The 25310-nt window shown below is 43.2% G+C and overlaps 1 protein-coding gene across 3 annotated transcripts in view; it reads right to left on the minus strand.

Annotated features, from left to right (window-relative positions):
• Positions 1–25310, minus strand: part of MRTFB (myocardin related transcription factor B) — a 309401-nt gene that overhangs the window by 164827 nt on the left and 119264 nt on the right. For all 3 annotated transcript variants that reach the window (XM_069734075.1, XM_069734074.1, XM_069734077.1), the window contains one exon: positions 4753–4957. In XM_069734075.1, the coding sequence (XP_069590176.1) occupies positions 4753–4900 (148 nt within the window). In that variant the 5' untranslated portion in view covers positions 4901–4957. The remainder of the gene's footprint in view (positions 1–4752; positions 4958–25310) is intronic.

A 25310-nucleotide genomic window follows, 5' to 3' on the forward strand; every position in this document is an offset into this window, starting at 1 on the left:
TTCTATAGATTAATGTGATCCCCTTTAAACAGGTACACATTCAGGTTCCTTGCAAAACATGGTTTCTAATGGTATGACTGTGTGTTGGGAGAAAAAAATGCCCCTTATAGGAAAGTCAAGTGGATGTATTTCATGTGAAGACATATACATTATTCATAAAAGTTTCCCCCGTGTACTGATTTCATCACTGGTTCTGGGGTCTAGAGATCTCCACTAGTGATGAGATGGCGTGCTTGGATAAGGTGTTATCTGAGCATGCTTGAGTCCTAAACTATTATTCTCGGCGTGCTCGAAAAAAAATGCTTGAGTCGCCGCGGCTGCATGTCTCTCAGCTGTTCGACTGGTTGTAAGACAATCGTTGCATGTGTTGTGGCTGTTGAAGAGCCGCGAGACATGCAGGAGCAGGGACTGAAGCATTTTTTTTTCGAGCATGCCGAAAATACTTGGTTAGGACACAAGTGTGCTCGGATAACACCTTATCTGAGCACGCTCGCTCATCACTAATCTCCATTTCGAGACATAGCCGATTTCTCCTGTTCCTATGTTGGTGATGTGTAAGAAGGGGGCTGGCTCACTCATTAGCTAGTCCAGCCCCCTCTCGGACGGAAAATTAATTCATCCAGTCATCAAAACCATTTTCAACTACCGACATGGCGAATGGAAAGAGGGGCATCACGTTGGCTCAGTGGTTAGCACTGCAGCGCTGGGGTCCTGGGTTCAAATCCCACCAAGGACAACATCTGCAAGGAGTTTATATGTTCTGGATATCGGGGAAGGTTCCATAATTAAACAATATTAGTGCCTTTAGACACATCCACAGGACTGTGAGCAGCCGGAAAACCCCAAGTGTGATCAGCCTGAAGAGGAGGGAACGGAGCGGTAACCATTAGTAAAGTTACGCACCTCTCATCACTATTCTGCAAGACTGGAGCATAAAGCCAAGACGAATCAAACCTCCACAGACTAAAGAGATTGGATTCTTTATCCCCCAGAGAGAAAAATAGAAATGTCCTAAATATTGTACTTTCCTTATCCATAAATATTTACACTCCAAACATTTCCTTTGAAATGGAAGTAAACCAACGACGTAATCGCTCAATAAAGCAATACTGGTAGTGACGCGATGTGCTGCAATCAGTCACGGTGGACGGCCGGAACGCCAGACACCATCATGGCAGGATGGATTCATTAGACAAATGACGGCCGTGATACATCAGATAGCTTTCCGCAGAATTCTCGGGTAAGACACTTAAATGTCACAATATTTTTACGACTTTGGGGAAAGACGCCCCAATTTTTTTAATGGGTGGAGCTTAATCAGAGGGGCGTGGTCAATCACGGACAACAAATTTGCTCTAAGAAATTTCTTCTATGATACACCCCAATGCGACAACACCAGACTTACTACAGGTTTCTGCAGCAATGGAGCAGATGATTACAAGTGTATCTGTACTGGGCAGTACTCGAGGAAGGCCAGCCTCCCATAACTGCACGTCCTCCTGATCGGACCCAGCAGGATCCTATGCGCCTATGAGGCTACGAGTCAGGAGCCCTATGAGGTTGCGGGCCATACCGCCATAGGGAGGAGGTGTCCTTAAGTGATCAGCTATTTATCAGACGTTTTTGCAATTTATATTTCCTATTTACCTCCAAGATCAGCTTGAAGGGCGATTACAGACACACAAGGATGAAATTCAAGATTTACCATGAAATGTTTGATGCGCAAGTTAAAAAAAAATAGAAGAGTGGGAAAATAAGATCAGCAAAGTGCAAGGAAATAAACGCAGTGGTGGTGCTCAGTAATTAGACACAAAGCATCATAATAAGAAAGAAAATATTACAGCACTCACTAACGGGGACGACAAATGTCCTGTATTTCCAATATATGTGCAAGTCACGGGATAGCGTTACATGGTGGGGTGACAGAAATTTAGCACTCACTTACGCTTCATCTGACACTCATCACCTGACGGTCACCAATTGATGTTCAGATTTAGCATGTACGTGGAGCGGTGGCCGGACATGTACGTGGAGCCTTGGCCTGACATGTACGTGGAGCGGTGGCCGGACAAGTACATGGAGTGGTGGCCTGACATGTATGTGGAGTGGTGGCCGGACAAGTACATGGAGTGGTGGCCGGACATGTACGTGGAGCCTTGGCCTGACATGTACGTGGAGCCTTGGCCTGACATGTACGTGGAGCGGTGGCCGGACAAGTACATGGAGTGGTGGCCTGACATGTATGTGGAGTGGTGGCCGGACAAGTACATGGAGTGGTGGCCGGACATGTACGTGGAGCCTTGGCCTGACATGTACGTGGAGCCTTGGCCTGACATGTATGTGGAGTGGTGGCCGGACAAGTACATGGAGTGGTGGCCGGACATGTACGTGGAGCCTTGGCCTGACATGTATGTGGAGTGGTGGCCGGACAAGTACATGGAGTGGTGGCCGGACATGTACGTGGAGCGGTGGCCGGACATGTACGTGGAGCCTTGGCCTGACATGTATGTGGAGTGGTGGCCGGACAAGTACATGGAGCGGTGGCCGGACATGTACGTGGAGCCTTGGCCTGACATGTATGTGGAGTGGTGGCCGGACAAGTACATGGAGTGGTGGCCGGACATGTACGTGGAGCCTTGGCCTGACATGTATGTGGAGTGGTGGCCGGACAAGTACATGGAGTGGTGGCCGGACATGTACGTGGAGCCTTGGCCTGACATGTATGTGGAGTGGTGGCCGGACATGTACGTGGAGCCTTGGCCTGACATGTACGTGGAGCGGTGGCCGAACAAGTACATGGAGTGGTGGCCTGACATGTATGTGGAGTGGTGGCCGGACATGTACGTGGAGCCTTGGCCTGACATGTATGTGGAGTGGTGGCCGGACATGTACGTGGAGCCTTGGCCTGACATGTACATGGAGCGGTGGCCGGACATATACGTAGACCATTGGCTGGACAGGTATGTGAAGCCTTGCCTGGACATGTACGTGGAGCGGTGGCCGGACTTGTACGTGGAGCGGTGGCCGGACTGGTACGTGGAGCCTTGGCCTGACACGTACGTGGAGCCTTGGCCTGACACGTACGTGGACATTGGCTGGACATGTACGTGGAGCCTTGGCCGGACATGTATGTGAAGCGGTGGCCGGACATGTACGTGGAGCCTTGGCCGGACTTGTACGTGGAGCGGTGGCCTGACACATATGTGGAGCCTTGGCCTGACATGTTCGTGGACCATTGGTTGGTCATGTACGTGGAGCGGTGGCAGGACTTGTACGTGGAGCCTTGGCCTGACATGTACGTGGACCATTGGCTGGACATGTACGTGGAACCTTGGCTGGACATGTACGTGGAACCTTGGCTGGACATGTACGTGGAACCTTGGCCGGACATGTATGTGGAGCGGTGGCCAGACATGTATGTGGAGTGGTGGCCAGACATATACATGGACCATTGGCTGGACAGGTATGTGAAGCCTTGCCCGGACATGTACGTGAAGCGGTGGCCGGACATGTACGTGGAGCCTTGGCTGGACACGTGGTAGTCCCATAATACAGAATGAATAAAGTGGTGTTGCGCATGGCAGCCCATAGCACCATTCAGGTGGGACATTTCAGAGACTCATTCTCAGGATTGGTAGGGGTTTGAGCATTCAGACCCATTCAAGAAGCAAGTTATTTCCACTTCCATGAGTAGGTGGTACCTTCTAAATAATGGAATCACTCTTAAAAGGGATTTTACAGGCTCAACATCATTTTCTGTTGTCACACTATGTGATTTAAGATTGCAAATACTGACAGTAAGCAATTTACACACTGCAAAGGTTTCACTCTTTTGCCAGCTTGAGTGATTGACACGTGATTCACATACTTGGGTCACGTGCCGAATGCCGACATTTGCAGTTTCTCTCTATATTTTATTGGGAGAAGCAAATGCGGTGCTAATTGGCATGTAACCAAAGAATACAAATCACATACTTGCAATCATGTGACAACCATTCAAGCTGGCAAAAGAGTGAAATCCTGACAGTGTGCAAAATGCACAATGTCAGGATCCAGCAATTTGCATTCACATAGGGTGTTGAGCTTAGAAAACCCCGTTAAGGACAGTTCATGACTAGCAGCTGGCTACCACTAGGTAAGCACAGGCAGCATAACTATTTTAACTGGTTAAGTAGTCCGATCATCTGGATAGAACAAGCCACTACAACTTGTTTGGATGGGCAACAGTGGTCCACAAAAAATAGAGACCCTTCATTGTGCCAACTAGCTGGGGTTATGGAGTATGGACCCTCATCAACCAACCACTAATGGTCTCTCCTGTAGGGTCTCTGGAGGTCAGTCTCCTACAAACTCTGTCTAAGTCTCTGCAAACTTATATTCATGCGTTTCATGGGTTGCACGTCCACTTGGGCGATTTAATTTGTTTCTTATAGGTACTGTTCTTGATTTACGAGCCACCACTGGAGGCCGGACATTGACTTTGTAGATTGAGGATACAAAAGTCTTGAATTTTTCATACAAACCACTTAAAAACCCATTGGCATTGGCTATGAAAACATATATGATGTGTGAGTTTCCAAAAGCTGCAGTATTGTAATCCAATGTGCACTCAATGGACATTTCAGTGACAGACTCAGGTCTGTACAGAACCGGGCACACATGTAACTACATTCCCTTTTAATTCAGAAAATATCAGAAAACAACACAAATAACCACAATAAGCAAATGTTTTGTCAAATGAAAATTACTCACCATTTTTTCTTTCCTTGAGAGGAGGCAAATGCTGGACTGACTGCAAGGACAATTCCTCAAAATCATGGGCAACTGCTTCACTTTGGGGGCTTGGAGCCAGATGGAGTAGAGAGCCAGTCTCATCCTCCTGTGCCTGTCGATGCTCCATGATGATACAGCCAGACAGAGAGGAGGAAAAATGGACTTCACTTTTTGCAGGACAAGACTGTAAAAGAAAAAAAAATGGATAAGTAAATAAAAGTTACCTGGAACCGTACATATAACTTAGAATCAAGCATCAAGAATTTGTTGAAATGTCATTGAATCCATTCTTCCCTTTACCAGTGAAATGTTCCCCGTGCCATTGGCTGCAACACACCCCAAAGCTTAACACTAGAAGTCCCAGAGAGGGGTCATTTAACATTTCTACCTTTGGAGCTCGAAATTTCTGGGACTTCTAGTGTTTTAATGGGCGAGATGTTCTTCTCCTGAAATGCCGTACCCTTTTTATCTCCACGCATACCTTTGATCGTTGCGGCCAAACAGTTCTATTTTAACTTCATCGGTCCACGGGACAAGTTTCCAATATGCATCCGTGTAGATGTTGTTCTGCATACTACACGGAATTTTATGGTGACGACGCAGGAGAGGTTTTCTTCTGATGACTCTTCCATGAAGGCCATATTTGTGCAGGTGTCTACAAACAGTTGAACAACATACCACAACTCCAGAGTGTGCTAAATCTTTCTGAAGGTCTTTTACAGTCAAGCGGGGGTTCTTATTTGCCTCTCTAGAAATCCTATGAGCAGCTCTCACTCAAATTATGCTTAGTCTTCCAGACCTTATCTTGACCTCCACTGTTCCTATTAACTACCATTTCATAATTACATTTCGAACTGAGGAAAGGGCAACTTGAAAACACTTTGGTATCTTGTAATACACTTCTCCTGCTTTGTGGGCCTCCACTATTTTCATTTTCAGAGTGCTAGGCAGCTGCTTGGAGGAACCCATGACTGCTGTTTTTTGGCACAAGGTTAGTAAAAGCTGTTGTTTTTTTTCAAAGCGGAGAAATTTGCATCACCTGACCTTTTCTAATTATGGTAGTGAACAAATCAGAACCCTAACTGGCTAATTAGCGTCTGAAACCCTGGTAAAAGTTACTGGAGCACGGAAATAGCCCAAACTTTTGCCTTGATCCATTTTCCGTTTTGTAATTTATAAAATGTAAAAAATGACAATATATATTGCCTAAAATACAAAGGAATTGTGTTATCTTTAACTTTAGCCCTTTTAGAGATAATTTCATCTTCAACTTGCTTAACTGTTCATAATAACAGTAATTTTGACCAGGGGTGGCCGAACTATTACATGCCATTGTGGATGTACTGTATGTCGGCAGGATCAAACGTCTGATACGTATGGGGGCCTCATCTCTCCATGGCCTTTTGTTTTCAGGCGAGATCAGCCATTTCCAGGAGTCTGCCAGCTGAAAATGCCTGAATGCTCGGCTGAATGAAGTGCTCAGTTCTATCGGGAAATCAGGAGGGAGAGAACCATCTGCTGATTGAACAGCCGACAGTCATCTCATGTTTATGGCCTTATGACTTCAGGGTTTTCTCACAGATGCCCTGCCAGTCTCCCACGCTGGTACTTGCCAAGCCTCAACCTGTGCAATGTCTGCAGACCAACGAGGGCAGGAACATTAACTTTAGCATGGCCATCGATATAGGTGTCAGCTGATGGCCGGGGTCAAAGTGGGAAACAACACAGTAAAGCACTAATTAGATGGCCCGTATTCACCCTGTTAACGAGCGCTGATTGACTATGTACCAGTTGGTTAATGCTCGTTTCTTGGTCCATCAACATAAAACTAAAAGGGGAAGGAGGATTGTTCAAGGGAACCCAAATGGTTAACAATAACTATAACTTTGACCAGGGGTGCTATCCAAGAAGTATAGTTTCTCCTTGCGGAGATTGACATGTTAAGCATGCCAAGATGAGGAGACTTAAAGCCGCAATGCTCCTCTGGGAAATATGCTAATTATGCAAATTGTCTCTTCAGAGAGGAAGAGGACTAGAACTCTAGTGCCACCTATTGGAAGGTAGCAATCCTGCAAGTCAATGGGTGCTCAAAACTTTTGCATACCACTGTATATATTGATGGCCTAAGTGTAAGCAATTAATTGAAAATATTGGCTAACCCAAATCTACGCTAAGGCTGAAAATATAATGTTCTGGTGGTATATGTCAGCAGGTTTGTTACATAATCTGACAGCAGTGTGAGGTAGGGATAGAGACCCTGATTCCAGCGTTGTGTCACTTAGATCAGGGGTCCCCAACTCCAGTCCTCAAGGCCCACCAACATGTCATGTTTTCAGGATTTCCTTAGTCTTGCCCAGGTAATAATTGCATCACCTGTGCAATGCAAAGGAAATCCTGAAAACATGACCTGTTAGTGGGCCTTGAGGACTGGAGTTGGGGACCCCTGACTTAGATTACTGGGTGCAGCAGTTATGATAGAATCACAATTTCCTCTGCTGCATATCTAACAGAGCTCGGTTGTGGAGCTGTGTTTAACCCCGGCTCACACCACAGCTTTTTGTGTACAGTGCATAGTGACAGTGAGCTGCTAATCAGTGCTGGGGGCGGGGTTGGACTATGAGGCACAAGGCAGCTAGTCCTGTAATGATAATCTCCTGCTGATAAAACATCGATTGTACTGAAAAATCAAAACACAGCCTAGAAAGTGACACATAGCTGTAATCAGAGTCTCTGGCCCTGCTGTCAGATTTCCTTAAGATACAAATCACAATAGACATTTATAGAAAACAGATATATGGCATTAATATAGTTGCTTTCTATATCCAAGCTTCCAATATTACAGTAAACCGTGTAAGATCTAGCAATCTGGACGAGAAATGCCTCGCAGCGCTCTGGATCGTCTGTAATGCCGTGCAGCACAGATGTTCAGTCGGCTTCCACGTGATTATAATTTTAGTTGCATAATTACGGAATATAAAGGAATTACTTAAGAAGGAGTAACATGAGTTATATTGGCACACTGCAGTCGTGCAGAGTTCAATAAAAAGGACAGAAAATAAATTAAAACAAAACAAAGGCGTAAAAATGCAAACTTAAAAAATGTATGATAGGTGGATCCAGACTTTTCAGCCTCCTCCCACTGATAAGGGACGAGGTTGCTGCACTCTTTCACGTGCCACTCTCCTTTCCCCCTGTTGACTATTTTGTATGTACCTATAGATAAGGAGACAGGGGTGACCAAACAAAAATGGCTCCTGAAAGTCACCAAAATTGTCTGTCACTTCTATAAATGAAATTGCTCTATAAGAAATCTGGCAGCAGAGTTTGCTATGTAATCTGAGATCAGAAAGATGTAGAGACATAGACCCTGATTCCAGCGATGTGTCACTTACCGGGCTGCTTGCTGCAGTTTTGATAAAATCACTGTTGTATTTTGGAAGCAGATCTCCCAGTGCTCTGAATGCTGAGCTCTGTATAACCCTACCCACGTCAGTGATTGGCAGATTTCTATGTTCACTGTGCATAGGCAGAAATCTGCTAATCCGTGATGGGGTAATACAGAGCAGAGGACTACATGGCATGAGAAACTTAGTCCTAAAGTGATGGAAGGAATATGCCTTTTCATTATACAGATAATAACTTTTTTTTTTTTTTTTTAATGAAGCCCAAAATATTCTTTAACACAATTGCTGTAAACAGAATTTTTGCAAGAATAAAAAAAACAAAATATATTTATTAGAATGATCGTGACGCAACCATACTCCGGTCAACAAGGTGTTAAGGAGTGTCGCTAAGTATACTTCAGTTCAAAAAGGGCTCTAAAAGTGAACCTGGAAATTATAGGCCAGTAAGTCTAACCTCTATTGTTGGTAAAATATTTGAAGGGTTTCTGAGGGATGTTATTCTGGATTATCTCAATGAGAATAACTGTTTAACTCCATATCAGCATGGGTTTATGAGAAATCGCTCCTGTCAAACCAATCTAATCAGTTTTTATGAAGAGGTAAGCTATAGACTGGACCACGGTGAGTCATTGGACGTGGTATATCTCGATTTTTCCAAAGCGTTTGATACCGTGCCGCACAAGAGGTTGGTACACAAAATGAGAATGCTTGGTCTGGGGGAAAATGTGTGTAAATGGGTTAGTAACTGGCTTAGTGATAGAAAGCAGAGGGTGGTTATAAATGGTATAGTCTCTAACTGGGTCGCTGTGACCAGTGGGGTACCGCAGGGGTCAGTATTGGGACCTGTTCTCTTCAACATATTCATTAATGATCTGGTAGAAGGTTTACACAGTAAAATATCAATATTTGCAGATGATACAAAACTATGTAAAGCAGTTAATACAAGAGAAGATAGTATTCTGCTACAGATGGATCTGGATAAGTTGGAAACCTGGGCTGAAAGGTGGCAGATGAGGTTTAACAATGATAAATGTAAGGTTATACACATGGGAAGAAGGAATCAATGTCACCATTACACACTGAATGGGAAACCACTGGGTAAATCTGACAGGGAGAAGGACTTGGGGATCCTAGTTAATGATAAACTTACCTGGAGCAGCCAGTGCCAGGCAGCAGCTGCCAAGGCAAACAGGATCATGGGGTGCATTAAAAGAGGTCTGGATACACATGATGAGAGCATTATACTGCCTCTGTACAAATCCCTAGTTAGACCGCACATGGAGTACTGTGTCCAGTTTTGGGCACCGGTGCTCAGGAAGGATATAATGGAACTAGAGAGAGTACAAAGGAGGGCAACAACATTAATAAAGGGGATGGGAGAACTACAATACCCAGATAGATTAGCGAAATTAGGATTATTTAGTCTAGAAAAAAGACGACTGAGGGGCGATCTAATAACCATGTATAAGTATATAAGGGGACAATACAAATATCTCGCTGAGGATCTGTTTATACCAAGGAAGGTGACGGGCACAAGGGGGCATTCTTTGCGTCTGGAGGAGAGAAGGTTTTTCCACCAACATAGAAGAGGATTCTTTACTGTTAGGGCAGTGAGAATCTGGAATTGCTTGCCTGAAGAGGTGGTGATGGCGAACTCAGTCGAGGGGTTCAAGAGAGGCCTGGATGTCTTCCTGGAGCAGAACAATATTGTATCATACAATTAGGTTCTGTAGAAGGACGTAGTTCTGGGGATTTATTATGATGGAATATAGGCTGAACTGGATGGACAAATGTCTTTTTTCGGCCTTACTAACTATGTTACTATGTTCAGTTGAAATAAAAAAAGGAAAATCTGAAAATGTTTATAAAAAACACAAAAACAATTGTTAACGAACATATGAATAGGAGTGAACAGGCCGAAAAGCGTTTCCACTTCCCTGAGTGTTCAAGAATTCTAGTGAATCGCGGAAAAGTAAGAAGCAATATTCTCCTTTATGGTTTTATCATCTATCCTAGCAGGTAATGTGCGCGACCAAACCGGCGCCATTGGTTCCAATATGTCCCATTCACATTAACACTAATGAGATGTCAAAGTAGGGGCAATCCGTGACCCTGAGGCCAGTCTGCACATATCAGGATGACGACACAGGATAAGCTGCGATTATTAATGAGCCATCGGCTTGTGTGTACTACGTTCCTGCATGGTCAGACACGGCCATTACACAGCAGGGACACATTGATAAGATTATCTCAGCACAGGGACATTATTTTTTTAACACATCCAATTGTGAAAATTTTTCTTATTCCAAGATCTGTTGATTAAAGTGTACTATGTTTGTGCGACAACTCCATTAATACTTGATACAAAAGCCTTTGTTGTTGACTCCTGTATGGAGAAACTAGTCGCATGCATTGCTCCAGTGTGATTTTGGCCCATTCCTCCACGCAAACACTCTTCACATCTTGAGGGTCCTGTGGGCTCTTTTATGAACTCTGAACTTTAGTCCTGTCCATACATTTTCTATTAAATTCAGGTCAGGTGATTGGCTGGGCCATTCTAGCAGCTTTATTTTCTCTTTCTCTGAAAACAATTGAGAGTTTCCTTGGCTGTGTGTTTGGGATCATTGTCTTACTCAAATGTCCATCTTTGTTTCATCTTCATCACCCTGGTAGATGACAGCAGATTTTTATCAAGAATTTCTCGATACATTTGTCCATTCATCCTTCCTTCAATAAAGTTCGTCAATGCTGTATACGGAAAAACAGCCCCACACCATGATGTTCCCATCTACAAACTTCACTGCTCGTGTGGAGTTTTGGGAGTGACATTCAGTACCTTTTGGCCTCCAAATTTCGGGTGTATTATGGCAGAGGTCCCCAACTCCAGTCCTCAAGGCCCACCAACATGTCATATTTTCAGGATTTCCTTAGTCTTGCCCAGGTAATAATTGCATCACCTGTGCAATGCAAAGGAAATCCTGAAAACATGACCTGTTGGTGGGCCTTTAGGACTGGAGTTGGGGACCCCTGTATTATGGCATCCAAAAAGTTCAATTTTGGTCTCATTTGACCAGACTATAGTCTCCCAGCATTTCACAGGCTTGTCTAATGTTGTTGAGACAACATTAAATTCACTTGAACATGCTTTTTATTCAGCAATTGAGTCTTTTGTGTTGAGTGTGCATACAGGCCATGGAAGTTGAGTGCATTACTTACCGTATATACTCGAGTATAAGTCGAGATTTTCAGCCCAAAATTTTTGGCTGAAAGTGCCCCTCTCGGCTTATACTCGAGTCACGGTAGTGGTGGGGTTGGCGGGTGAGGGCGCTGAGGTATACTTACCTAGTCCCAGCGATCCCGGCGATCCCCCTGCCTGTCCCACAGTCTTCGGTGCTGCAGCTCTTCCTGTCAGCGGTCACGTGGGACCGCTCATTAGAGAAATGAATACGCGGCTTCACCTCCCATAGGGGTGGAGCCGCATATTCATTTCTCTAATCAGCGGTTCCGGTGACCGCTGATAGAGGTAGAGGCTGCGGCACCGAAGACCGTGTGACAGGCAGAGGGAGCCGGACGCCGGGAGAAGGTAAGTATGTCATATTCACCTGTCCCCGTTCCACCCGCCGGGCGCCGCTCTGTCTTCGCGTCTCTCCGCTCTGACTGTGCAGGTCAGAGGGCGCGATGACGCATATAGTGTGCGCCCTCTGCCTGATCAGTCAGTGCGGAGAGACGCCGGGACCGGACGCTGGGAGCTGCAAGCAAGAGAGGTGAGTATGTGTTTTTTTTTTTTAAGCAGCAGCAGCAGCAATGGCAGAGATTTATGTGGCGCATCTATGGGGAAATATGAACGGTGCAGAGCACTATATGGCACAGCTATGGGGAAATATGAACGGTGCAGAGCACTATATGGCACAGCTATGGGGAAATATGAACGGTGCAGAGCACTATATGGCACAGCTATGGGGAAATATGAACGGTGCAGAGCACTATATGGTACAGCTATGGGGCAATAATGAACGGTGCAGAGCACTATATGGCACAGCTATGGGGCAATAATGAGCGGCGCAGAGCACTATATGGCACAGCTATGGGGCAATAATGAACGGCACAGAGCACTATATGGCAGCTATGGGGCAATACTGAACGGCGCAGAGCACTACATGGCAGCTATGAGGCAATACTGAACGGCGCAGAGCACTATATGGCAGCTATGGGGCAATAATGAACGGTGCAGAGCACTATGGCACAGCTATGGGGCAATAATGAACGGTGCAGAGCACTATATGGCAGCTATGGGGCAATAATGAACGGCGCAGAGCACTATATGGCACAGCTTTATATGGCACATCTATGGGGCAATGATGAATGGTGCAGCGCACTATATGGCACAGCTTTATATGGTACATTTATGAGGCAATAATGAACGGTGCAGAGCACTATATGGCACAGCTTTATATGGCACATCTATGGGGCAATAATGAACGGCCCAGAGCACTATATGGCACAGCTTTATATGGCACATCTATGGGGCAATGATGAACGGTGCAGAGCACTATATGGCGCAGCTTTATATGGCACATTTATGAGGCAATAATGAACGGTGCAGAGCACTATATGGCAACTTTCTATGGCACATCTATGGGGCAATAATGAACAGTATGGAGCATTATATATGGCACAGCTTTATATGGAGCATCTTATGGGGCCATAATGAACGGTATGGAGCATCTATTTTTATTTTTGAAATTCACCGGTAGCTGCTGCATTTCCTACCCTAGGCTTATACTCGAGTCAATAAGTTTTCCCAGTTTTTTGTGGGAAAATTAGGGCGGTCGGCTTATACTCGGGTCGGCTTATACTCAAGTATATACGGTACTTTAAAACAATTGTACCAGCTGATTCCAGGTCATTTTTCACCTCCCACATGTGCTCCTTGGCTCTTGGGGCAACTTTCTGGTCATTCTTTTTAGTCCTCTGTCAGAAATCATGCAAGTCGTGTCTGGTTTTTGGTGAAATTATGTTCTTTCAATTTCGAGATTATGGCCCCAACAGTGGTCACTAGAACCTTCAGTAGTTTAGAAATTCTTCTGTAATCAATGACATCAATAAGGTTGCAAAGGTCTTGAGACAGCTCAGTGGTTTTACCCATAATAAGATGTTTCTTGTGTGGCACCTTTGTAATGAGACACATTTTTATAGGCCATGGTGAACCAACTGATATTAGTTTTATCTAAGTGGCAGGATTACTTTCTAATTACTGATAGATTTCAGCTGGTGTCATGACTCCATGGCTTTTTGCACCTCTCTTTCTTCATTTGTTCCATTTGATCAATACTATTTCAAGGCTTCATTTCTCATTAATACACGTAACTTTATTTATGGATATCTATGGTTTGATTTCTTTGCCTGTGTGAATTCGATGGCTTGTCACCAGCATCTAGTGAGAATTTCATGTCAATCACACCTTTAGAAATATATTTACTTAGAAAATAGGTGACGTGTTGTCAATGGGAATCGTAGGTTGGGGAACTAACAAATGCTATATGGAAGCAAGACGTTTAGTTACCTAAAGTGGTTGTCCGGGGATATAATACCGATGACTTATCCTTAAAATTTTCACTAAACCTTTTTCCTCAACCCTGTGGCCATACCATTTATTTCACTATATGATTGTATTACATTGTGTATTCTATGAAAGGGGACAAATAACCAGTTCTCTAATGTGCAGGTGCAGACCTAGAAAAAGAGACCGTATAGTGCAGACCTTCCAGTTCTCTAGTGCACAGAGGCGGACCCAGAAAGACTTACGCCGCCCTACACCGATACAGAGACTGACGGTAGACTTTGACCCCTCTCTCAATCTCGCGTCATATTCTAGCCCGCCATTCTTTTTAATCCGCTTGCTCCATCCATTTCAACATAACACAGCACGACTGTCTCTGCTTACACCAATGATGGCTGACACTATTCCTTATAGGGATGCTATCATCTCACTTAGCGCTTGGTCACAATCACAACTTTTTAATTGGAACATCACATCGTGCGATTTGCTATGTCACACACTCTGCCTGGATATTGACCTTTTTTCACCATTATGACTATAATCCGTGCAGGTAGGTCTTCCTATATCTAGAAATATTTCATTGGGCACTATTACACTAGGGTATGCATCCATCTTCATTCTGGGCCTATCCTCCTTTTCGCATGTATGCTGCCCCCTCCACTATATTTAGGACCTTTTCTCCGCTTTCTCCCAGGGGCTAATAATCCTTAATTCGAAGACTATAGCCTTAGCACCAATTGCTTTGTATCATTATGATTATCCCATAGGTATACTCAGTACTGCTATAAAGGATGTTGGACTGGGGTGCCAAGGGCCCACCAGTAACCAACTCCGGGGCCCCTTATTTTTCAGCTTTGTGCAAATGTGACATTATCGTCAATCACAAATTTATATAACAATGAACTGGGTAGATTGATAAATGAATAAGATGCCGCCATTGTCTGGTCATAGTGATTCAAGTATATTGTGCCAAGTACTGTTCTCTCGCAAAGTGGCCCACCGGAGGATTCTCCTGCTCTCCTGTGCACCAGTCCAAGCCTGACTATATATAATGAAATAACTTGTGAAGATGAGCTTCCAAGAACCCTATTATCTTGTTGATTTAAACACAACCATTGTATATTGGTATATTTTCACATTTTGTATAAATTGTATATTTATCACGTTTATTTTTATTTCACAAATAACCTTGATAAAGACGGAATTCACCAAAATGTTGGACACTACATGTTGGAATCATTAAATACATATAAGCATTGTAACATTCCACATCATTTACCCCCTTTTCCTTTTGTCTAACTCTGTGTGTTTGTTTGTAAAATTTTACTCTTTATCTACTTGAAAATATTTAATTATTACTATAGTATAAGATTGGTTGTTAACCTATAAATGATCGTGAAAAATCTAAAATGTCTAATTATTTTTTCTTTTCCTGTAAAATTGCAATAAAAATTAAATTTTTTGAAAAAAATATATACCGTAAGCATTAATCCTTCATCTGTCTATACTTGAGTGCCGAAGTTTAATTCAGTCTGGATTGTCTCCATGAAAGAAAAAAAGCAATTCTCAAACCAAATTCATACTGATATAAATTATTCTTATCTCTACTTTCATGAGAATGAGTGCACTGCACACAATAAGAGTAATGCCAATCGGTGTTGTTATTTCAGGCAGCCTTATAATTGCCGAATGTCCTGTACGGAACAGGGGTGGATATAAATGAAAGTTCTTTTTTTTCTTGATTTTTTCTTTGTTCCTTAAAACCAGACACTGAAACATTCTTTTATTTCAAATACAGTTTTGCTTGTAGATTGTTCTCGTATGATTTTCTGCAAATGGTTATTGGGGCAGACATCTAGAATAAACGGTCAACGGTATTCTGAAATGTGTTTTTACAGCAATGACATGGATTCGGGAGGAGGAGGTGAGCTGTGACCATCGCCTATTTCGAAAGGTGAATTCTACGCCACCTATTTGTAGAAACTAGAAAGTAGTCGCTGCAACACTGTCTGTGATGTTAATGAGACATTGACATTTATCTGAAAAATGAAATTCTTCAGGATTGTATATTTAATAAGGTTATTGATATTTTATTCTGCTCAAAATAAAAAAGAATTGTGAAAAATATGTAGTTTTCTAATAAAACACATACTTTGAAAGGGACATTTCTTATACTTTCTATATCCGTTCTTTGAGGATTTCAATGTTTAGAGGATCAAAATATGTCCCTGGTGATGTGAGGATGACACTTGCAGCCCCCACGATGAAGCCCATCGCGCGTCGGGGCTGCACCAGGCCTTCACATCACATAGGCAACATTATGGGAAAGCTGATCCCTGCTGGTATCATGCTATACTTACAATTATGATTGTGCCCGTGTTTGATTATACGCTTTTGCAAGCTTATAAAGACCAGGAAGATGGTACGACCTGGTGAGAGCATGCTTTTTATATGAACCGTGGGCTGAATCTAGGCTCCTTAGGCAGTTTCCCTGAGCAACTATGACACTAAAAGCACTTTACATAGGGAATAGGGCAATGAATATACCTATTCAGGGGTAGAATTACCCAAAGCCTATATACATGTGTGATGTGAATACGTCCTTCACACCTGAGCCTTTTTTCTGTATTTTTAACTTTTCCATATACATTGTGTAAAATTCTTCTATGCTTCTTTTGTTCAATAAAATTAATTTGTACTATATGTATTTTTTGGACTTAAACTCCATGTTTTTACAGGACCTAGAACTCCAGTATGTGTATCAAAGTTCTCCACCGGTGTTTTTATCAGAAGATCATGATTTTAATTAGGAAGTACGTAACGAAGTTCTACTAGATATCAGTATTCAGAGATCTTGGCAACCAGAAATTATCAGATTCCGATGAACTAATAAGAGTATTAACCAAAGTACAGAAGAACAAAGCATTTCCATTGGTTTTACATACGGTGAGTGAGGAGGTCTGTTTATTCCTGTGCTCTTCCTGCTTGGAACACATATTTGTAGACTGAGGATCACGGAATAATTTAATATTACATAGTAACATAGTAACATAGTAAGGCCGAAAAAAGACATTTGTCCATCCAGTTCAGCCTATATTCCATCATAATAAATCCCCAGATCTACGTCCTTCTACAGAACCTAATAATTGTATGATACAATATTGTTCTGCTCCAGGAAGACATCCAGGCCTCTCTTGAACCCCTCGACTGAGTTCGCCATCACCACCTCCTCAGGCAAGCAATTCCAGATTCTCACTGCCCTAACAGTAAAGAATCCTCTTCTATGTTGGTGGAAAAACCTTCTCTCCTCCAGACGCAAAGAATGCCCCCTTGTGCCCGTCACCTTCCTTGGTATAAACAGATCCTCAGCGAGATATTTGTATTGTCCCCTTATATACTTATACATGGTTATTAGATCGCCCCTCAGTCGTCTTTTTTCTAGACTAAATAATCCTAATTTCGCTAATCTATCTGGGTATTGTAGTTCTCCCATCCCCTTTATTAATGTTGTTGCCCTCCTTTGTACTCTCTCTAGTTCCATTATATCCTTCCTGAGCACCGGTGCCCAAAACTGGACACAGTACTCCATGTGCGGTCTAACTAGAGATTTGTACAGAGGCAGTATAATGCTCTCATCATGTGTATCCAGACCTCTTTTAATGCACCCCATGATCCTGTTTGCCTTGGCAGCTGCTGCCTGGCACTGGCTGCTCCAGGTAAGTTTATCATTAACTAGGATCCCCAAGTCCTTCTCCCTGTCAGATTTACCCAGTGGTTTCCCATTCAGTGTGTAATGGTGACATTGATTCCTTCTTCCCATGTGTATAACCTTACATTTATCATTGTTAAACCTCATCTGCCACCTTTCAGCCCAAGTTTCCAACTTATCCAGATCCATCTGTAGCAGAATACTATCTTCTCTTGTATTAACTGCTTTACATAGTTTTGTATCATCTGCAAATATCGATATTTTATTGTGTAAACCTTCTACCAGATCATTAATGAATATGTTGAAGAGAACAGGTCCCAATACTGACCCCTGCGGTACCCCACTGGTCACAGCGACCCAGTTAGAGACTATACCATTTATAACCACCCTCTGCTTTCTATCACTAAGCCAGTTACTAACCCATTTACACACATTTTCCCCCAGACCAAGCATTCTCATTTTGTGTACCAACCTCTTGTGCGGCACGGTATCAAATGCTTTGGAAAAATCGAGATATACCACGTCCAATGACTCACCGTGGTCCAGCCTATAGCTTACCTCTTCATAAAAACTGATTAGATTGGTTTGACAGGAGCGATTTCTCATAAACCCATGCTGATATGGAGTTAAACAGTTATTCTCATTGAGATAATCCAGAATAACATCCCTCAGAAACCCTTCAAATATTTTACCAACAATTGAGGTTAGACTTACTGGCCTATAATTTCCAGGTTCACTTTTAGAGCCCTTTTTGAATATTGGCACCACATTTGCTATGCGCCAGTCCTGCGGAACAGAACCTGTCGCTATAGAGTCCCTAAAAATAAGAAATAATGGTTTATGTATTACATTACTTAGTTCCCTTAGTACTCGTGGGTGTATGCCATCCGGACCCGGAGATTTATCTATTTGAATCTTATTTAGCCGGTTTCGCACCTCTTCTTGGGTTAGATTGGTGACCCTTAATATAGGATTTTCATTGTTTCTTGGGATTTCACCTAGCATTTCATTTTCCACCGTGAATACCGTGGAGAAGAAGGTGTTTAATATGTTAGCTTTTTCCTCGTCATCTACAACCATTCTTTCCTCACTATTTTTTAAGGGGCCTACATTTTCAGTTTTTATTCTTTTACTATTGATGTAGTTGAAGAACAGTTTGGGATTAGTTTTACTCTCCTTAGCAATGTGCTTCTCTGTTTCCTTTTTGGCAGCTTTAATTAGTTTTTTAGATAAAGTATTTTTCTCCCTATAGTTTTTTAGAGCTTCAATGGTGCCATCCTGCTTTAGTAGTGCAAATGCTTTCTTTTTACTGTTAATTGCCTGTCTTACTTCTTTGTTTAGCCACATTGGGTTTTTCCTATTTCTAGTCCTTTTATTCCCACAAGGTATAAACCGCTTACAGTGCCTATTTAGGATGTTCTTAAACATTTCCCATTTATTATCTGTATTCTTATTTCTTAGGATATTGTCCCAGTCTACCAGATTAAGGGCATCTCTAAGCTGGTCAAACTTTGCCTTCCTAAAGTTCAGTGTTTTTGTGACTCCCTGACAAGTCCCCCTAGTGAAAGACAGGTGAAACTGTACAATATTGTGGTCGCTATTTCCTAGATGCCCGACCACCTGCAGATTTGTTGTTCTGACAGGTCTATTCGATAGTATTAGGTCTAAAAGTGCTGCTCCTCTGGTTGGATTCTGCACCAATTGTGAAAGATAATTTTTCTTGGTTATTAGCAGAAACCTGTTGCCTTTATGGGTTTCACAGGTTTCTGTTTCCCAGTTAATATCCGGGTAGTTAAAGTCCCCCATAACCAGGACCTCATTATGGGTTGCAGCTTCATCCATCTGCTTTAGAAGTAGACTTTCCATGGTTTCTGTTATATTTGGGGGTTTGTAACAGACCCCAATGAGAATTTTGTTACCATTTTTCCCTCCATGAATTTCGACCCATATGGACTCGACATCCTCATTTCCTTCGCTAATATCCTCCCTTAAAGTGGACTTTAGACAAGACTTTACATAGAGACAAACCCCTCCTCCTCTCCGATTTTTACGATCCTTTCTAAACAGACTGTAACCCTGTAAGTTAACTGCCCAGTCATAGCTTTCATCTAACCATGTCTCGGTTATTCCCACTATGTCAAAGTTACCTGTAGATATTTCTGCTTCTAGTTCTTCCATCTTGTTTGTCAGGCTTCTGGCGTTTGCGAGCATGCAGTTTAGAGGATTTTGTTTTGTTCCAATCTCCTCGCTGTGGATTGTTTTAGAAATGTTCTTACCTCCCTTCTGAGTATGTTTTTCTGGGTCTTCTTTGTTCAAGTCTAATGTTTTTCTTCCCGTCCCCTCTTCTTCTAGTTTAATGTCCTCCTGAAGAGTGTAGCGAGTCTTCTGGCGAATGTGTGTTTCCCAGGTTTGTTGAGGTGTAGTCCGTCTCTGGCGAGGAGTCCATCGTACAAGTAATTCACACCGTGGTCCAGGAATCCGAATCCTTGTTGTCTGCACCATCGTTTTAGCCAGTTGTTTGCATCAAGGATCCTGTTCCATCTCCTGGTGCCATGCCCGTCTACTGGAAGGATAGAAGAAAAAACTACCTGTGCATCCAGTTCCTTTACTTTCTTCCCCAACTCTTCAAAGTCTTTGCAGATTGTCGGTAGGTCCTTCCTTGCCGTGTCATTGGTGCCAACATGTATCAGAAGAAATGGGTGGACGTCCTTGGAGCTGAAGAGCTTTGGTATCCTATCGGTCACATCCTTGATCATCGCACCTGGAAGGCAGCATACTTCTCTTGCAGTTATGTCCGGTCTGCAGATGGCTGCTTCTGTGCCTCTCAGTAGTGAGTCTCCCACCACCACCACTCTTCGTTGCTTCTTGGCTGTACTTTTTGCTGTCACTTGTTGCTGTGTGCCCTTTTCTTTTTTGCTTGCTGGTATTGCTTCATCCTTAGGTGTGCCATCTTCATCCTCTACAAAGATTTGATATCGGTTCTTCAGTTGTGTGGTTGGTGATTTCTCCATGGTCTTCTTGCTTCTTTTGGTCACATGCTTCCACTCATCTGCTTTTGGAGGTTCTCTGACACTTTTTTCACCTTCTGTGACCAGTAGAGATGCTTCTGTTCTGTCTAGAAAGTCTTCATTCTCTTTGATGAGTTTCAAAGTTGCTATTCTTTCTTCCAGACCCCGCACCTTTTCTTCTAAAAGGGCCACTAGTCTACACTTCTGACAGGTGAAATTTGATTCTTTTTCTGGTCGATCTGTGAACATGTAGCACATGCTGCAGCTCACCATGTAGGTTGTCACATCTGCCATGTTGCTCCTAGATCCTGCTGACTTGCTGTGTGTTTTCCTTCTTGTGTAATCTACTCAGCCAAGCTCTCTTGCAATAATGTCCTACAGGCAAAAATCTGGTGATGCTTTCCAAGCAGCTGGTCCCGGCTGTACCCAACGATCTTCTAGCTGAGGGAGACTCTTCGCTTTTCCCAGAAGGCACCTGGAATATGCAAATTAGCCTCCTCAAGCTTGAATCCCTGGTTTGGTGATGCTTTCCAAGCAGCTGGTCCCGGCTGTACCCAACGATCTTCTAGCTGAGGGAGACTCTTCGCTTTTCCCAGAAGGCACCTGGAATATGCAAATTAGCCTCCTCAAGCTTGAATCCCTGGTTTGGTGATGCTTTCCAAGCAGCTGGTCCCGGCTGTACCCAACGATCTTCTGGCTGAGGGAGACTCTTCGCTTTTCCCAGAAGGCACCTGGAATATGCAAATTAGCCTCCTCAAGCTTGAATCCCTGGTTTGAAAGGTTTTTTTATATTAAAGCGGTTGTCCACTACTAGGACAATCCCTTCTTAAACCGAATGTTTGGCCTCGATAAAATAATAAAGCCTATATTCGCCTCCCGTTACGGCGCCATCCCCGTGGTGCTGGCACTCAAGGTCAAATCAGCCCAATTGTATTCTTCTAGACTGGGCCAAATCTACTCTACAGAGTTAATTACTTCTTGATTTTTCTACTTTTTTCATAAGTTTTGGCTTGTTTTTGTGTTTCATGCTTAACAAGGAAAAACATATCAAACAAAAAAAAAAAACACATTATGGTACTATTAAATACCGTAAGTGAGAACATGTGCACTGAAAAAATGCCAACCTAAATACGTGCAGATCCTATAGCTCTCAGGCATGCATGAATTGTGTTTCGGAAAGAAATCTAAGGAAACGTACAAAATGTTCTTCTCTGCTTAAGATGGGCGATGTAGCACGCAAGAAAGAAAAGCCGGCGTCATGGTCTCCACACCGCCTCTTATTATGCTCACACTTCGCTCCTTCTCATCTAATCTGCTGGATTTTGTTTTCAGAACTGTATAGAGACAGACCTATATTAATGTCGTACAGAACCGTGCCCTCGGAGAGCGGCGCCCATGATGCAATACTCTTTGTTCCATAATATGTGAGCACTCTCAAAGGAAAACCGCTTAAGCATTAGAAACTGGAGCAGTATCATCGAGCGCTTCAGAATGGCGGTATTCTGGATATGAAAGCAAGCTTTGGATTAGGAAGAAGCTAATTAGCACAGATTTTTTTTACTTTGCAATACTAAATAGATCCATAAATCCTAGGGACGTTAAAGAGAACGCAGATGCATCCATTAAACGCCCCCTGAAGTGCAGCGCTAAGGGCTGAAAAGTGGACAAACTGCATATAAGTGTAGGATCCCACCTTCAGGAGGTTCGTATAACAAGTCCGAAGAACCAAGAGAACTCCAGTGACAACGTTTTATATACTTAATGTCTACCGGGCAGGCATAGGTGTAAGGGTGTCATGGGAATCCTTCTCTTTAAATTCTGCTCTGACAAAAGAGCAAAGGCTGCAGCCAATCAGTCCTGCACGGCAGCAGTGCCGACATCAGGTGTATGGTTCAAGACTGGGCGGTATTATGTTTTTTTTTCATTTTGTTCTGCCCTGTCGAGCTATAAAAGGGAGGTGCTGTAGTGGACAACCGCTTTAAAACATGGTTTAGGTGTCATAATTCAATGCAATCTCTCTGGTAACCTATAAATGACTATACAAATGTGACTATATGTGCGTTTTCTGACAATGAGAGCATTTAAAGGGGTTCCACCCTAGTCAATTTCCCTGGGCCATCTCTAGGACCAACATCTTGCTGCAGAACAGAATTTCTCTAAAACCCTAAAGCCAAACAACCAGTTATAGACTGGAATAGTGGCCACACATTTGTGCGTCTTTCCATTTAAAGAGATTATCCCAAGATGGGGATGTTTTCTCCTTATTAAGAGCGACATGCCAGTATGAGACTTGTACGTCATGCATGCTCCTCTGGGAAATTAAATATGCAAATTATCTCTTCAGAGAGGATGAGGACTTGAACTCTAGTGCCACCTATTGGAAGTAACAATCCTAGAAGTTAATAACAACCCTTTAACGAGCTTTGCCATAGGACTTAGGGTAAAAGCCAAATTAGATTCTCAATTTTCAGATTTGGTGTTTCGGGGTACTGCCCCTCGACAGTGCAAAGTATGAGATTTGATTCGGCTATGTGAGAGGCAAAGACTGGGATCTAAGGGGTATGTTTTCTTCTTATGGAGAGTGACATGCCAGGTCTGGCACGCCTGTAATATCCCAAGATGGACATCTATGGTCTATTCATGAGATAGGTTCCTGACACCCACACCGATCATGAAAATGGGAGTCTTGTGTCCTCAGCTTTATATTAAGCATTGGTTAAGCATTTTTGCCGTCTTTCTATTCAGGTCTATTCAGGTCTATTCTATTCAAGGGATTGACAGACATAATAGAGTACTACAGCTAGCTATCCCAATCAGTTCATAGACTTTGAATGGAATTGGTGCCAAAACACATAGGTCAGAAGTGCAGATTACGGTACAGAACCCTGAAATTTAGCTATTGAGAATGATAGAAATCTAGAAAATTATCCTGTATCCCGTCAAGATCTTTTGACATATTTTCTATCTGACCATAATCGTAGAGATCCTATTTTTTCCTGTCAAATAAATAAAAAAAAAAATCATCATCCATAACTTGTGCTCATTAGTATAATCACTGACGTATAAATGACTTTTGAACCATTTGATTTATCGGGCTTAATGGCTTTAATTTAATATATGACGATCTTAACGAGCTAAACCTAATTGGATTCTATTACTTGTAATCTCAACAGCCTACCCAGCCATCATAAAAAATGATGTCCTTGTGCTGCTATATTAAGATGGACTAAAGTTTTAATGAATCTAAATTTCTGTCTGCAGAAGGGCGATAAAAGTTTCTTCAAGAAGTCAAGGTTGAACCATGTCATATGTGTAGTACCGCAGCACCAATATTTCCAACAGTAAAGGATTAAATCAGTGTGGGTGAAGCAATGGTGCACATTCAGCTCTTACCCCCTGGTCACAAATGGCTCTATGGCTGTTCCAGTCTGGCCCGCGGATTGGGATAGCTGAAGGCCTGAAACCAGTGGCGCACAGGCCGCACTATGTTCTCCCCCACCCTGCGTCCCAGTATCACCACTATCTGCATGCTCAGGATGCAGATAGTGGTGAATACATTGGTAGAGGACTGAGACGCCAGCTACTTCTTCCATCAATGGACGTATGCGACTGAGACAGCAGACACGATGACATCACGATTGCTGGGCGGCTATGTGGGGGCTCATATCGAAAATAGGGAGGCTATGTGGGGGCTCATAGTGAAAATAGGGAGGCTATGTGGGGGCTCATAGTGAAAATAGGGAGGCTATGTAGGGGCTCATAGTGAAAATAGGGAGGCTATGTGGGGGCTCAGTGAAAATAGGGAGGCTATGTGGGGGCTCATAGAGAAAATAGTGGGCTATGTGGAGGCTCTATTTGCTTCCCAAAATCCACAAGGACGCCGTCAACCCACCGGGACGTCCGATTGTATCTGGAATAGGTGGTCTTTGCGACCCTATATGTAAATTTATTGATTTTTACTTAAAACCTTTAGTGGAGACATTACCCTCCCATGTGAGGGATACAACGGACGTCCTTGCTAGGGTTGACGGCCTCCTTGTGGATAGAGAAACCATCCTCATCACTGCGGACGTAGAGACGTTGTACACATGTATCAGTCACGAGGACGGGGTCCGGGCGGTCCGCTTCTTCCTGGAGACCTCCAACCTGGACGGCCCACTGTGTGAACTCATCCTGGAACTGCTGCACTTTGCCCTCACACATAATTTTTTTACTTTTAAAAACCAGTTTTATCATCAGAAGCGTGGCGCGGCCATGGGTGCGGCCTGTGCCCCCGCGTACGCCAACCTCTTCCTGGGTTTCTGGGAGAGGTTGGTGTTTGGTATTTCGGGGGCAGGGGCCGCCGACCATGTGCTGTGCTGGTTACGCTACATTGATGATGTTTTATTTTTGTGGCGGGGGACAGTGCAGCAGTTGGATGAGTTCATGGCTATGCTTAATGACAACAGTTATAATATCAAATTGACATACAGATATGATGCAGTGAAAATTGATTTTTTGGACATCAGTCTGGAGGTGGATTCGTTTTCCACCATCCAGACTGATGTTTTCCGTAAGGAAACATCAGTCAACTCGTTAATACATGCCACCACTGCACATAGCCATTCCACAGTTAGGGCCGTCCCGGTTGGACAGTTTCTAAGGGTGAGGCGGATCTGCTCTACAGACCAAAAATTTGAAAATCAAGCATTAGACCTAAAAAGACGATTTGAACAACGTGGTTATAGCAAAAGATGTATCAAAAATGGCTACAATAGAGCGAAGTCGGTATCTCGGGACTCATTATTGTACCATAAAAAAAAAAGAGATAAAAAGGATGAAAATATACGGTTTATTTCAGTATTTAACCACGAGTG

Source organism: Ranitomeya imitator, chromosome 7 (assembly GCF_032444005.1).
Source record: "Ranitomeya imitator isolate aRanImi1 chromosome 7, aRanImi1.pri, whole genome shotgun sequence".
Taxonomy (NCBI): domain Eukaryota; kingdom Metazoa; phylum Chordata; class Amphibia; order Anura; family Dendrobatidae; genus Ranitomeya; species Ranitomeya imitator.